Below are 15,015 nucleotides of genomic sequence, written 5' to 3' on the forward strand. Positions count from 1 at the left end.
AATTCTAGTGTTAAAGAGTTAGGTGCTTGAAATAGCAATGGGTCAGATTTCTCTGAAAATGATTACACTAAAAACACAAAGAAAAAAAACTTTAAAAAGTCTAAAAAACTACTGACTGAGATTATCTGTAAAAAGTGTAAGAGTATGTATGGCTTTGTGGCTCTGGCTCAATACTTTTGCACGGTGCTATGTGTGTGCTGCACTGTATTACACTAACAGTATGTACATAACGCCCACTCACATCCTGGGCCATCTGACCTCAGGAATTCACATGACGAGGTGGGGCCAGGTTTCACAATGAGCTCACCCGAAACCCTGGCTGATTAGGTCCCACACCCGCTTTCACACCTTGGCTCATGTGATTAGAGGATCACCAGGGGGTCCTTTGTCCCTCTTTGGGGGGATACTCCCACTGGGTTTAAATCTGGGACTCTCGGCCATTTGACTTTAGAACTGAAGAAGCTTCTCGGATGAGAGGTGAAACGTCTTCAAGCAACTTAAAGAAGTCCAGACGCTTTTCTTCGCAAACTCCTTTGACTACGATGACCTGGATGACTGAGAACCTTCACAGACAGTATGTACATAATGACTGCTGCCCCCAAAGGTTGATTGTGTTCATCTGGACGTAGTGTGACTTCTTCAGGCTCAGCTGACTGCAAACTGACCTCCCAGCCCATTGTTCATCAGTGCTGCTGGTTCCAGTATTGTGCAAAGGTGCTGTTTATACGGTTGGGGAAATCTGCAGTCAGCTGAGACTGAAGAAGTCACGCTACGTCCAGATGAACAGGATCAACCTTTGGGGATGTCCTCGCCTGGATGGTCGAGCATGGATTAAGACATAATCATGATCGCGCTCTTTAAATGATGTGTTCGATGTGCTGTTGGAGTGCCGAGTGTGCAACATTCAAATAAAGCTGAAAAACACAAACGTGATAGTGAAACAGGGTTCCTTTATTCACACCACTTTCTACTCCAGCTACGTTAGAAGTTAACATGTGTCTATCCTCTAGCTCTAAGCCCATCTCATTCATCTCTCCACACTATATAAACATTTCAAGATTATAATATACGTCTAGAAATCCAGAGAGTTTTGAGGTGACCTCCACAGTTCAGGGGTTTCTGCTCAACAGTCTCACCCCTCTCTTCCAGCGTCCCACTTCCACTTTGTCTTTTTTTTTCCTCCTTTGTTCAACAAAAAAACAAAACCATACTGAACAAGGCATTTGTAACCAGAGAAGAGGGCGTGGACATTTGTAAAGCGCATTGACTATACAGTTCACGCAGAACACAAGCGACAGGTCACACACAGAGCACGGTAACAGAGGAAGGAGTATACTGCTCGCTCACAACACTAACACATTACAGCGCCATGTGACAGAAAAGTACCATGAAAAAGAAGAAACCAATCATCTTTAAGCATTTCATAGAAACAAAAACAGATCAATTGCAAAGTTGGAGTAAATAAATCAGGAATATATACAGTGAGGTAAAAATACATTGGTCTTTCAAAGAGGTATTTTCTTTTTGATTAAGTGTCCTTTTTAACACTTTAATTACTCGATGCTTTTTACAGATCACTTTCAGCTTTTGGATGACATCTATGAAGCGGGTTATGCAGACACATACAGTCTCATCGTTGGAGGTCAAAAGCAAAAGTCAAACTTAGGCACCAAATAAAACATGTTAAAGCTTTCTACTACCTTTGCTGCCAAAGAGGCCATGCTGCAGCATTAAACCAGGGTGGAAAAGGTTTGTTCCAAGCAGAGGCAGAGCCCTTTAGTGACCCACACCGCCTTTCTCTAGTCTGTGAGATGATGGAGGGCACTCAGGAGAGGAGCACGTCACCCTAATGCGGTCACAGTGTATAGATGCTGCTAGCATAGGTAGGTCTCTGTGATCCAACGGGACTCCGTGGACAGATGCCACTGAGCCCGGCTTTGCATATTGAGAGAAAGAGACGGCCGATATCTGCACGCTTGCAGACACAAGTTTGGGCTGAGATATGCAGGTTGTGCTCGGGTTGGGATGTTGACTCTGAGAGGACTGATACATTCGCAGCTGTGGGAATTTGTCAGTGCATGGTTTGAAGCGGTAGAGCTGCTGGCATAGTTCACGACACCTCCCTGTTGGCCATCCATCAATCCGCACAAAGCAGGAAAACAGGCCTGGCGTGTACACGAAGTAAAACGTGGAAAGGCTGCATATTCGACGGTGCTTCTGTTTTAATGGGTCTGAGTCACCAAACAGCTGAGCCATGCTGCTACTGACCGGTGGAGTGAGGTTTGAGATTGCATGGCTATACGTCACAGCGCACCTCTCCCCATTTAACTGAGAGCTACAAAGAGAGAAAGCAGAACGCGAGTCTCCAAAATGAGGTACAGCAGGTTTTCTTGCTAACAGTTTGAAACATGGTTCATGATCCAAATAACTAAACAATCACTTCTTACTTAAAAGAAGTAAGGAAACAACACAGTCTCATAGTAATGTGATGCAAATTCTCTGAAGTTGAGTTTTAGTTTTGTCCTTTCGTATCGGCTCGTGTTAAAGTCAAGTGCCCGTTTAGACAGAAAGAGCTACAAAGTCTGAAGGCTGGAGGTGTGGTGGCCAGGACTTTAACACTGGGCATCCAACATGGATTCAGACTTATTCTGTTTATTTTGGGGCTTTTTAACTAAACATATACTTTTACTGGCACTTTGGTTAGATTTAGCCAGATTGCAGGGCAGCAGTGTAAGATGGGACACGGTCCGCGGTCACCTCCTCAAGTTCTTTGGTTAGTTTTAGGCAACAAATAGTTCAATAATGTTGATGAAAGACCATGGATTGGGTTAGAACAGACACTTTTGCAAAGTTAATCAAAGTTTACATAGCTCCATATTTAGCTAGGCTGCAGTGGTGACGAGGACCAAAGCCGTAATGACCCATTTTGCTGTTAGACTGTGTTAAAGGGAAAGGACTTACAGGTTTACTCCCAATGCTTTCCAGAAAACATCACCGTGATGAAGGCCACGGTCCAAAAAGCATTGATTACGTAACACAGCTGTAGTGCTGCTGGAGCTTTGACCGACAGTACGCCATCTTTTCACGGTCAGCCAACCACAAAGAAGCTTTGATGATTCAGATATGGGGACAAATGAACAAATCTACAGCCAGTCTCTCTACACGGTTGGAAACGGACCAATGGTTGCACAACTGTAAGAACAATGACCGACCAACAGCGCCTTCAATTTCAGAATGGTCACGGAGGTTTCATAAGTAATTTGGTCACCTAAAAAGCGGCTGGGAGATCTCATGAATTTTGTGACTGGTGTTCCAGGTGTTAGGGAACAAAAAAGCCCTCTTTAGTCTCCAGAAGGAGCTGCTTATGTCTAAGAACCCTCAGACGCTAGCACCGAGGTCAAAGTGAATTGTATAAAACTCTCTTGGTGCAGAATTGTGTTTGTCATTAAGCAAGCTTCTGCAAACTAAATGGGTTCTGCACACCATTCAAAGTATTCCTATAAGGAGAATACTGAAGAGCATTTGACTGTACCTGTGGTTGTTCTCAAATTTTACCACTTTAAACGTTCTTCTTCAAGCAAGTGCGTACAAAACTAAAAATCATGAAAGTTTACATCCTTTCTCCAGCTTCTTCCCACAGTCCAGAGACATGCATTTAATGGGGTTAGGTTCATTGGTGAATCTAAATTGCCCACAGGTGTGTTAGCCATCTCTCCCTGTGACCTGCACCTCGACTCTCGCCCTATGGTAGCTAGGATACGTTCCAGCCCCCCTGCAACCCTGATAAGGTTAGTAAAAGGGAACAGATGGATGAATGAAAAGAAATTACAAATATTTAAAAATCCAAGTTTCATGACCATCACCAGGACAGCTTATGGGCATAGTTTGATCATCACAGCGGTAAGATGATCCTCCAGGTCAAGCCTAGAAATGTTATAAGGAGAAACCCAACAACTTCCCAAAGGTAGCCACTAGACATCAGAGTTAAACCATGCATTAAAAATGAAATGAAGTGGCTGATGGAACGTGTCTGGGCTCTGTCCAATCAACATAATCTGATAAACATGCCCACTCTAGTATTGATAAAAGGATTTAGTGCCTAGATTTTCACCTTCACTGAGATTATCTTCTGCATAGCCTTAAGAGACCAGAGGAGGCACTGTCATCAAGTGCGAGCTCTTTTCCCAATCACTGCGTCTCGCCGAATGCTTTATTTGACTCCTACTCCAGCCTTAACGTGTTAGTTCACAGAGAAATGATCAGAAAAACAAGCAGAGGTGAGTGTGAGTTGGTCTACTCGGTACAGAGCTGTTAAGCCACTGAAACCGCTGCAGTGAAGCGTGGCCGTTGTAGCTGTTGGATCAGTTAGAGAATATGGAACAACAAGACAAAAAAGCCAAGACAGACTCAACAGACAGAAGTGGTTCTGTTCAAGAGAGAAAAATGCTGGGTAAACATCTTTTTACACTTATGTTGGGGTTGGAAAAGAAAAGGTACAAGGCTGCTGGTGACGTTAAGACAAAATGAAGATTGACCTAGTAAAGGCATATCAGGAGAGCTGTTTATTGAGCTTTTGTTGTTGTGGATGGCACACATTCCACGTGCTGCCAGTCCTACCTAAAGGCCCACCTGTGCAGAGCTTAAAGGGATGTAATCTCAGACTTTCCCGACCTCTACCACCAAACCTTTAACCCTAACCTCCTTGACAAGCCTGCTCGTTTAACAACTTTTCCAGACATGCAACATTTAACCAGCCTGTCACCTCGTTTTGTTTTCCTCTTTTCTTTTGCTCCAGCAGATAGTTAAAGGCTTTACATCTATGACGGGGGCCAATCTTTCTTTTGTCCTATGTTTTCTTCTACCATAACAGAGGCATAACTGTAAAAAGCCAGCAGCAGGTTGTGAAAATGTTGTGTAGGCTTTAGACGCTGGTGAAATGATATTTAGCTTCAGCCGACTGGAGCTTTTGTGTCTTGATTTTCCATGAAAATGTTGTGTACACTGAGGATTTCAGAGCCAACTGAATCTCCACCAAAGGTCCCATAATGACAGCTTTTCAGTGATGCAGTTTTTATGCTTTGACAACAAAGAACAAGTCCCAACCTCACCAGTCCCTTCCTTAAAATAATATACGGACCTCCGTCTGATTCCATGTTAACCGATCAGCACAGAGAAGCAGAGGACTCGCTTGGTGAGTCGGCGGATGGTCGCTGACAAAAACGCTTAACGAACAACTGGAGCGAGTTTGTGTTCGAGCAACATGGCACACAATGATCAGGTTCAGGCAACAGAGGGATATTCACATCCAACGGCAGCTCTCATCTCGACCTGGAAAGCGAGCTGGCCAATTAAGCAGCAGCACAATGATACATTATAAATGGATAAAAGGAAAAGAAAGAACGAAGACAGACTGATTCGCTGACAGCCGACTTACAGATAAACGCCACAGCAGTACAGAAGTGCACTTATTGCTGAACAACAAACAGACTCTGTGGTGTCTTTGTGCAAATCACGGTGTGGCAGACGTCCCAGTCAAAGTACCCAGTTCTGCACTTGTGACCTGTGTTTGATGTCATGGCAATTTGGCAACAGGACAAACACACCTGGAACATCAGGTGCGATATATACATCTATATATCCTTTACATAGAATAATGACACTTACTCCATCAAAGTATTCATTATATACGTGTATAATAGATTTATCGATTTTCATTTTAAAAAACGACACACACAAAATGAAGAGCATATCCTGACTCTTACGTGTTGGTCCCTTAAGGCTTGCTAAGCTGAAATGACAAAATTGTCGGTTTGATTTTGATCATCTCATGTTTTTGTAAATGTACATTCTAGTAGAAAAAGACAAAAGAGAAAATCATAATAATAATATGCAACCTGAAAAACCTATGGCTTAGTAAATATGCATTTGCTATATTTAAATGAATGCACCTCACTGCTTTTTTGTTAAATATCCTACAGAGAAAGAATGTTCATCATTTGATTCATGCTGCGGCATCGTCGTCAACACAGAAACAGAACAAAGGAGAATCCGAGAGTTTACATTTAGAGAGCAACATTGTTAATGCTTACGAGTCTTTATGGTTCTTTTCTAGAGAGCTTTGTCTGCAAACAGTCTGCGGTGCTGGAGCTCACGTCCAGAGGATAAGCTGTATGAGAAGTTCTCGTTGAGGTGGCGAGGTGTTCCAGGGGAGGTCTGATGGTATGGCACCAGTGTGTCAGTTGGGCCGTGGGTGCAGCGGCGTCCGGTGTGCTTCCTATCCTCCCTGTATCACGGGTATGCATAGGATGAGCTTGCTGCTCAGTGGGGTCTCTGCCAAGCCTCCACTGACGCACACCACATAAAGCTGCGTACGCACAAAAACAACCCACGACAGCCAACGCAGGACACGGTGGCTTTGAAGCACGGCACTTTCCAGTAACGACTGGCTTGGAAGGCATGGTGGCAGCTGTTGGTTGTTGTTCTTGCCGTTTGTGGTTTAGCAGAGCACAGTATAGAAAATAGACACATTTATCTACTGTATATTGCATATGTTGCAGCATGTTTGCCAAAAATGAATGACTTCGCCACGTCCACTTTGCTTTTTGAAAACCACACTGAATGAAACGGAGCGGTGTGGCTCGAACAACAGAAAGTATAAAGGTGATGCATAAATCAGAGAGCGGGTCAAAGAGCCGGTTCAGTCCCCAGAGCTACTGTAACACAAGAGGAGCATGCTGTGGGAGCATCTATGCACTCTGCATGGATTTCTGCTCCAGGCCGAGGAAAACGGGAATGCTCATGGCAGACACTGGTTCTGTTTCTGGTGGCAGCACCCACTCACCTCCACAGAGCTGCCCACAGCAGCCATGCATCATTACAGCTGCCGTGCTGTTGAGAAAGCCACAGTTTGTCTTTTGAACTGTACTCAGGGCACTCGCTGTGAAAATGTTCACATTATTTATAGTAACAATGATACTCCTGTTATTAAAGTAAATATTACAGTTGTCCACAGGCTTTATGCAGTTCTCTGCTGACAAATATTCACACTGTTCTGACATTTTACATTAATTAAAATGTTAACTGTGACAAATTAAGCAAGCTAATAGCAGTAAAATATTCCCTGGTGGAACATGGAGCCTTGTTCTGTACTTCTCACTTGTTTTCATTGGAACTTTAAAAGCTTTTTAAATAAGAGCCAACAGTCTGGCCTGCTGAGCAACATGGCAGCTGGATATGACGCATGGCCCCAGCTCGAATGCAGCGTCTACATAGAGAAATCTGTACAAGCCACAAATGGAAGCCAAACAAGGCCAGAGTGTTCCTATCAATGCTGTCCTCACTGTGATCCCAAACCTGCTGCAAACCAAAAGCATGTGGCCCATGTTCAAAGGTACATTCAAATATACATTCAAAAATGTACAGTGCTGTGCAAAAGTCTCCACTACACTGCTGTTTAGAAGCGATGGTTCAACTCAAAGGATGAACCGGCGCTGTCTCTGTGCACGACAGGCACCTTAACAATGATCATTTAAACCAAGGTTACGTCATTTCTTTAGGCACTTGGTTTTTATAAAACACTCTGAACTTGTTCCTAGAATCTATTAAACATACCAAAGAGGCATGAAACTGTATTTCTGCACAATGAAGGTGATTAGTGTGCCGTGTCCTCAACAATGTGAGGAAACCAGCAGAGGACAAAGCACACACTGACAGGGTTCCAATCTACAGCAGACCATTATTATTCGAGTCATTTCTTTAAGAAAAACTCCACCAAAGACCTGACGAGATACTTCTGGCTCTCCTGCTGCTACATCTATGGTTGGCCAGTGGTCAGAAATGGTGTCAGTGGATGGGCGGAGTCAAAGATCCATTCTTACAAAAGGGAAACCGAGAGACAAAGCTGAGGGATGCCAAACTACACAAGGAGGGAGCTGAAAAATCAGTGGCAGCAGGTCTGATGGAAATGTGAAGTTTTTGATTCAAAACGTCATCATTGTGTAGGGAAAGACCACAACACTGAGCATCCATCTGTTGGGCCTCAGCCACAGCTGTTAGTCTTCAGTCTGATTGGCCAAATATGAACTTTCTGCCTTTAAGCCTATTACAATTAGAATTTCAGTGTCTGTATGTCACAACAAAGCGCTGCACACGTTTCTCATGTTCTAAGGGAAACAGAGAGGAATGGGCTTGGCTCAAAACTTTTGCACAGCACTGTAGGCTGGATGTGTGAGCGAACATGTTAACAGAACAAGCTGTTCCACAGAAAAGTCCTATTTTTAAATGGATTCTTGAACTGAAGCTTCAGAGCACAATGTCGATGTACAGATGTGGGGCTGAAACAAAGCGCTGTGACTCAGAGGCGTCCAGGTGATTTCCAGCTGTCGCTCTGTTTCACAGAACCTGCCGAGCTCGGGGCTTTATGTGTGTCTGTTTGTGTAGAAGACGAGCGATGGAGGCACGGATACACTTCATATGATGAAAGAAAAAAGGAAGAACAACGAGTGACGGCTTCTTCCTGTTCAGCCATACTTCATCTGATCCATCCAATCAGCCGTTCGTATGTGTGTGTTAGCCCACACACACACACACACTCTCAGTTTCAGTACTGATTAGTCAGTCCATGAATGAAATGAGGTGACAACAGAGGAAACGTATCACTTCCCTTCAGAACAAACAGGAGGAGCAATCAGTGAATCATAAAGATAATAATGCTATGGATGAAAGTCATATATATATGTGTGTGTGTGTGTGTGTGTGTGTGTGTGTGTGTGTGTGTGTGTGTGTTTGGTAGTTGTTTCTACATCTTGATCCCCTCCTGCTGGCTGAGCTGAGACAGTGTTTTCTTGATTCGCAGAGCAGTGAGTCGTGCAGCTCCGTTGGCGTACCAGCACTCCCTCATGATCTTTGCCATCACCCGCAAGGCCTGCAGGAGGAAGAGCACACAATCAGCCTCATCAACTCAACACACACATAAGTGTGCAGTCTGCATACTTGCTTCATGGCATGCACCTATACCAATGAATGAATGGTTCAAATCTGCTATCCAGCCTCCAAACACATGGAGCTGGTGGGGTTAGGTTACCTCAGCTTCCCTCTGGGATTCATAAAGTTCCTCTGACTCTGACACGAGTGACTCGAAGTCGCCCACAGGTGTGAATGTAAGTGTGAATAGCTGTGTCAGTGTTAGCCATGGTGACCTGTCCCGGACCTACACAGCTGAAACTGCTCTTTGTTTGCTCAACACTACAGCCCAGCTCTCTATGACTGTCTGAGCTAATCTTGGTGTGAAATGTCTTTTTCTTCCCTCAGTAAATCAGAAACTTTCCAGCAGACTCTTCTAATCTTTAATCTTGCCTTTGCATGTACTCTGCTGTAAACAGCACCTGATATGTTCGCCTCGACACACACAGTCGCCCACCCATCCAACTCATTAGATTCAGGCATTCCCATCACTTCCATGGCCACAGTGGAAGTACCTACTGATACCTCCTCCAGGGTCGTCTTCTCGTGTAACCATGCACCACTCCCAGCTGCTCCATTCATATCACTTCCTGATAATTATTTTCTCAGCATGCACAGTTTGCACTGTGACACCTACACGGTCAGAAATACTGTGCAGGGGGAAATCTGCCCAATGACAATAGTTTGTCTGAAAACATTGAGCAGCTTCAGCGTACTTCTATATGGGCTCTTGATTGTATGTGTCACAGTCTGGGTCACTGTGAATGGGAGGGAGGACGGTGACAGCCTCCTGGACAGGTGACAAACAAGCACAACCTCACCTTTACCAAGATTTGATTTATAACCGGAGTGTTTTCCGGTTGGTGTTCGATCCTGGTTGGGAAGATACTAGTGCTGCTCTCAGACACATCCATCAGAGCATGAAGGCTTATGTGAATGGGTGAAGGAGGCATGTTGTATAAAATGCGCTGAGTGCTCAGGCAGAGGAGAACAGAGCTGATATAACAATTAGTCCATAACAATATGGCAGAGCTCTAAGGTAGAAGCACCGATGACCAAAAGGAACACAAAGGACTATGTGAAGGTTGTCAGTCATCCAGCTCATCGTTCTCTAAGGATCTCAGAAAGAAAAGCGTCTGGACTTGTTTCCTCGAAGACGTTTCATCCGAGAAGCTTCTTCAGTTCTAAGAGGAACAAGTTTGAAAGAGTGAAAGAAGCATCCATGTCCACTGTGAATGGCCATCTTTGAACAGAGGGCGGGGCATATGACACCAGCTGTCTGCCATCTCTAATCCAGTTTGAGATCCTTCCCAGACGCCTTAACGCCCACTCACATCCTGGGCCATCTGACCTCAGGGAATCACATGATAGGGTGGGGCCAGGTCTCACAGCAGTTTACCCAAAACCTTGGCTGATTGTGACCTACACCCGTTTTCACACCTTGGCTCATGTGATTAGGCAGAGGATCAATAGGGGGTCCATGACCCTCTTGGGGGGACACTCCCACAGGGTTAAATCTGGGAACTGAAGAAGCTTCTCGGGTGAAAGGTCTTCAAGAAACTTAAGGAAGTCCAGACGCTTTTCTTTCCGAGCTCCTTAGACTACACAAACAACTTGATGATCCCTCAGTATTTTGGGAACATATTCTACCAAGAACTGAGAGAAAGTTGAACTTTTTGGAAGCTTTGCTGTAACATGTTCAAAATAACTGCATTTCATAAAAAGATCATCATAGCAACAGTCAAACATGTGATGGTCGAAGTAGGGTCAATGCTTCACAACCTGGAAGAGCTTCTGGAACTGACAGAACCGTGAACTTGTTCTCTTATCAGTTCAAAACTGCACTCTGTATGTACTTTAATTATCTTTGCATAACATCAAAATATTGAACATGTGCCTTTGATAAATAAGCAAAACACAAGAATACTTTTTTACAGTACTGTAGTTGAATTAACATACTCTTGGTAAAGTCATCGTGGTGCTGGACGATGACAACATTCACATCTATGCGGATGGTAACACTGGATGCACTGGGTCCACTGATCTTGGTGTGGATAAGTGAGTGGGTGATAACTATCAGTGAGTGAGACTCGTCCTACCTCACAGCTCTGCCAGCGATTGGGGATGTTGGGCCGAAGCTTCTGCTCACAAACCACCCTTCTCATCTCCTCCACTGATGGATCTGACTGGACCAGGTCATAGTAGGGCAGCTGGTAGTCCTCATGAATGCCTGACAGAAAAACAGCACAATGAAAACTCAGGTCTTCTGTTTACCTTGTAAATACTGCAAAACCTAGCTCTAGTCAGGTTCTCAGTTCATTGTTGCCACCTAATGAACTTCAAAGTGTTTATTTGACCCTCACCTCCCATGGAGCAGCGACTGGCGATCTCCCAGAAGACTAGGCCCATGGCGTAGATGTCAGCTCGTTTGAAAGACTCAAAATGCTTCATGTTTATGGAGTCGTCCAGCACCTCTGGAGCCATATACCTGAGGACGGATAGGACGGGCTGGTGAACAACGCTTGGTCCAAAAACACAACCAAATACAGTCCCCACTGAGACTGTGCACTGTTACCCACAGTGATTACCCACAGCGTTTTATGATGGTAAAGTTAAGTCCCTGCTAACGTGCTAGTGTTTACCACTGTATCTCTGAGCAGGCTGGTCAGGATACTCATGTGGCAGCCATTAATGCCAATCATATATTATAAGTATGGACTCCTGTGGTCAGATAGACTCTGATGGTAGAAACAGACAAGTGTTGTCACTCTGGACGCTTGTGCAGTCACCTGACACATGTATGCATGTCATTTCTAAGCTCGTTGTTAAAAACTACTTAGAACCATAGCAGCATCTAGCTCATATGATGTGCTTTAGTTAAGAAGAAGTATTATCACCAGTTCTATACTCGTTCTAACTGTCACCATCATGGTACCCTGCATGTACTTGGGACTGAGCTAATAACAACTCTTGTTAAATGAGATCTCTGGATATCCAAATGAAACACAAACATATTTAAGCTTGTATGGTATTTCATGTTTGCGTTACAGTGATGACTAAAATCCGACTTCCACGGTTTGACCATCCAAAATAATGTGCTGAACTGTGTGAAGTGCTTTGAGTGGACAAGCAGAGCCAAGCCAACTTTACTTATAAAGAAAGTTAAACATACACAGCAGTAAAATAAAAATAAATATAAAAAATTAAAAACATAAAAGCATGAATAAAAATATAAAATACACTTAAACTTAAGTGAAGCTGGAAAGGCTCCAAGTAACGCATGTGATACTCCCAGCGTAGCCACGACCAGCTCAAGTAATGGTGATCTTATTTGAACTTTAGTAGATGCCCCAATGGTATGAATTTGAATATCCGCGGTAACATTTTTCTGGAGTTATTGTGCTCACAAGATTGTCTGAAAAGTTGAGCTCAAACTCCTCCCCGACTCAGATAATGTGAAAATCCTACATGGCCTGTTTATGAAGTTGGCTGCCTGGCGTCTATTACAGCTAAGGGCCAAGACAAGCAGCAAATACGCCTCACTAAACACAACACTGTTTTAATTGTGCAGAAAGTAACAGTATTAATCATATTGTATAAATCCTTTGTGTGCAGTGGCTGTCACAAAAAAGAACATTTGTCCATGAGCTCAGAAACACAATCCTACATCTGGATTTAAAAAGAAGAAAATATGAGTAACAAAAACAGTTCAAACACTTATAGTTTATGTCATGGTTAACAGTCAGTATCTATACGGGCAGTTTGAACTGGTCAGACAGGTACAGGCTGCCATTCACTCCATCATGATCAGAAACATTTTCACACTAATGTACCAAAGCAGTTACCAACAACACACACACACACACATACACACACACACACACACACACAGGACAATAGTTTCCTATGAGCACAAACTAGCAGAGCTTTGAGTGGCCACAAGATGGCAGTAATGTACTGGAACGACACAAACAGGCGAGCCGCTTCATGACACCACTCCTGGAGGCGAAGAAGAGATACTGGTTTACTCTGGTACATTTGAATGTATGTTTATTTGGAAATGTACACCTTGGTCACTTGATCTAGGGCTGTTCGATATAACGACATATATCGGATGACGATATGAAAACATATTTCATTTCATTTTACGCTATCATTTCTTTCGTGGCGTCGCAAAATAAACTGTTTACAGAATATTTTTCCCTGTTCTGATGGTCACTGTAGTGGCTATATTCATTTCTTAAAGTTCTCTCTTTCTCTTACATTTAATATAACCACACTACGGACGGACAAGCGACTGTTTTTACGCGTTGTTTATTTTCCACATAAACCTTTCACAATAAAGCTGAAGATCCTGTTGAGATTTTTCAAAATAAACTGAAACACGTGAAAAAGTATGGAGAGAGTTTACGGATGTGAAGCAAAAATCAGGTGCTCAAAGTAAACTTTAGACTCAAACGTTAGAACAGGTTTTTCCCGCAGCACGCCGTGTAATAAATACAAAGAAACAACTTATGTCTAAAACTATATCGTTTCATGCATTGGTCAAAACAGGTACACGATGCCCAGCTGGAAACACTTCACACAGGTCGAGTTGAACGAGATTCACAGAATTTGCAGAAAAAGTAACATTTTTGTGATATGTATGACTGTCGGGACGATAAATGTCTTATATCAGGATATGAGAGTTTGGTCATATCGCACAGCCCTACCTCAATCTGTAGCCAGGGTGATATCATTAAAAACCCTCAGGAGTGCAAATCTGATGCTATTAAGAGACTCGAACATCTAAAAAGGCTTTGAGTTAGACGGACACAACTTTCTCCAAAATGTTTGACAGAAAAAGAAGTTTATAAAGTTGGATATCACAGTGGGAAACAGGCAGCTTTTTCCACTCTTCCATGTTTAAAAGTTTTAGGAAATACACACACACACACACACACACACACACACACACACACACACACACACACTTGAATAGAAAAATTGAAAATTGAAATGAAAAAGACTAGCACTACTTTGTAACCATCATCTTCTTGCGTCACTAACGTTTTACAGGTGTAGAGTCAAAGGTCAAAGGTTACCTTTTGGTCCCTACTCTGTGGTTTGGAGCGATGTCGATGGTGTCGGTGGCAGAGTCATGCCGCACAGCCAGACCCAGGTCAGCGATGCAGCACGTCCCGTTTTTCTTCACCAGGATGTTCTTCGACTTCAGGTCTCTGTGGGCAATAGCTGGCTTTCCTGCACACCCAGAGGTACAATCAGCACACGCCCACAACTAACCAAGAAGCCTGTGAAGGTTCTCAGTCATCCAGGTCATCGTAGTCTAAGGAGCTTGGAAAGAAAAGCGTCTGGACTTCTTTGAGCTGCTTGAAGACGTTTCACCTCTCATCCAAGAAGCTTCTTCAGTTCTAAGGTCAAATGGTGGAGTCCCAGATTTAAGCCCAGTGGGAGTGTCCCCCCAAAGAGGGACAAAGGACCCCCTGATGATCCTCTATCTAATCACATGAGCCAAGGTATGAAAAGGCCTTGAAAATGCCTCTACCTAATCATGTGACTAGGTAGAGCAGGGGTCCCCAATCCCAGTCCACGAGGGCCGGTGTCCTGCAGGTTTTGGATCTCACCCTGGGTCAACACATGTTGAGAAGGTAATTTATCCATTTAAATCAGCTGTGATGGATCAAGGACACATCTAAAACCTGCAGGACACCGGCCCTCGTGGACTGGGATTGGGGACCCCTGAGGTAGAGGATCATCAGGGGGTCCATTGTCCCTCTTTGGGGGGACACTCCCACAGGGCTTAAATCTGGGACTCTCCACCATTTGACCTTAGAACTGAAGAAGCTTCTTGGATGAGAGGTGAAACGTCTTCAAGCAGCTTAAAGAAGTCCAGACGCTTTTCTTTCCAAGCTCCTTAAACAACTAACCAAGAAATATACCTACGGTTAAATGACCTTACAATAAATACTTGTTTTTTCTCCCTAACTTGATAAATGTATTTTATTGCATGTATTATACTTTTTGTGAAGTACATGTAACGCAGCTTCTGACATA

The 15,015-nt window shown here is 43.6% G+C and overlaps 1 protein-coding gene across 1 annotated transcript in view; it reads right to left on the minus strand.

The window, feature by feature from the left end:
• Positions 1 to 930: 930 nt before the first annotated feature.
• The window catches only part of tgfbr1b (transforming growth factor, beta receptor 1 b), a 44,482-nt gene continuing 30,397 nt past the window's right edge, over positions 931 to 15,015 (minus strand). Inside the window, exons 6-9 of the mRNA XM_031748207.2 lie at positions 14,046 to 14,202; positions 11,325 to 11,449; positions 11,061 to 11,191; positions 931 to 8,923 (exon numbers count right to left, since the gene is read on the minus strand). Of these exons, the coding sequence (XP_031604067.1) occupies positions 8,798 to 8,923; positions 11,061 to 11,191; positions 11,325 to 11,449; positions 14,046 to 14,202 (539 nt within the window). The 3' untranslated portion in view covers positions 931 to 8,797. The remainder of the gene's footprint in view (positions 8,924 to 11,060; positions 11,192 to 11,324; positions 11,450 to 14,045; positions 14,203 to 15,015) is intronic.

Source organism: Oreochromis aureus, linkage group 9, assembly GCF_013358895.1.
Source record: "Oreochromis aureus strain Israel breed Guangdong linkage group 9, ZZ_aureus, whole genome shotgun sequence".
Lineage (NCBI taxonomy): Eukaryota > Metazoa > Chordata > Actinopteri > Cichliformes > Cichlidae > Oreochromis > Oreochromis aureus.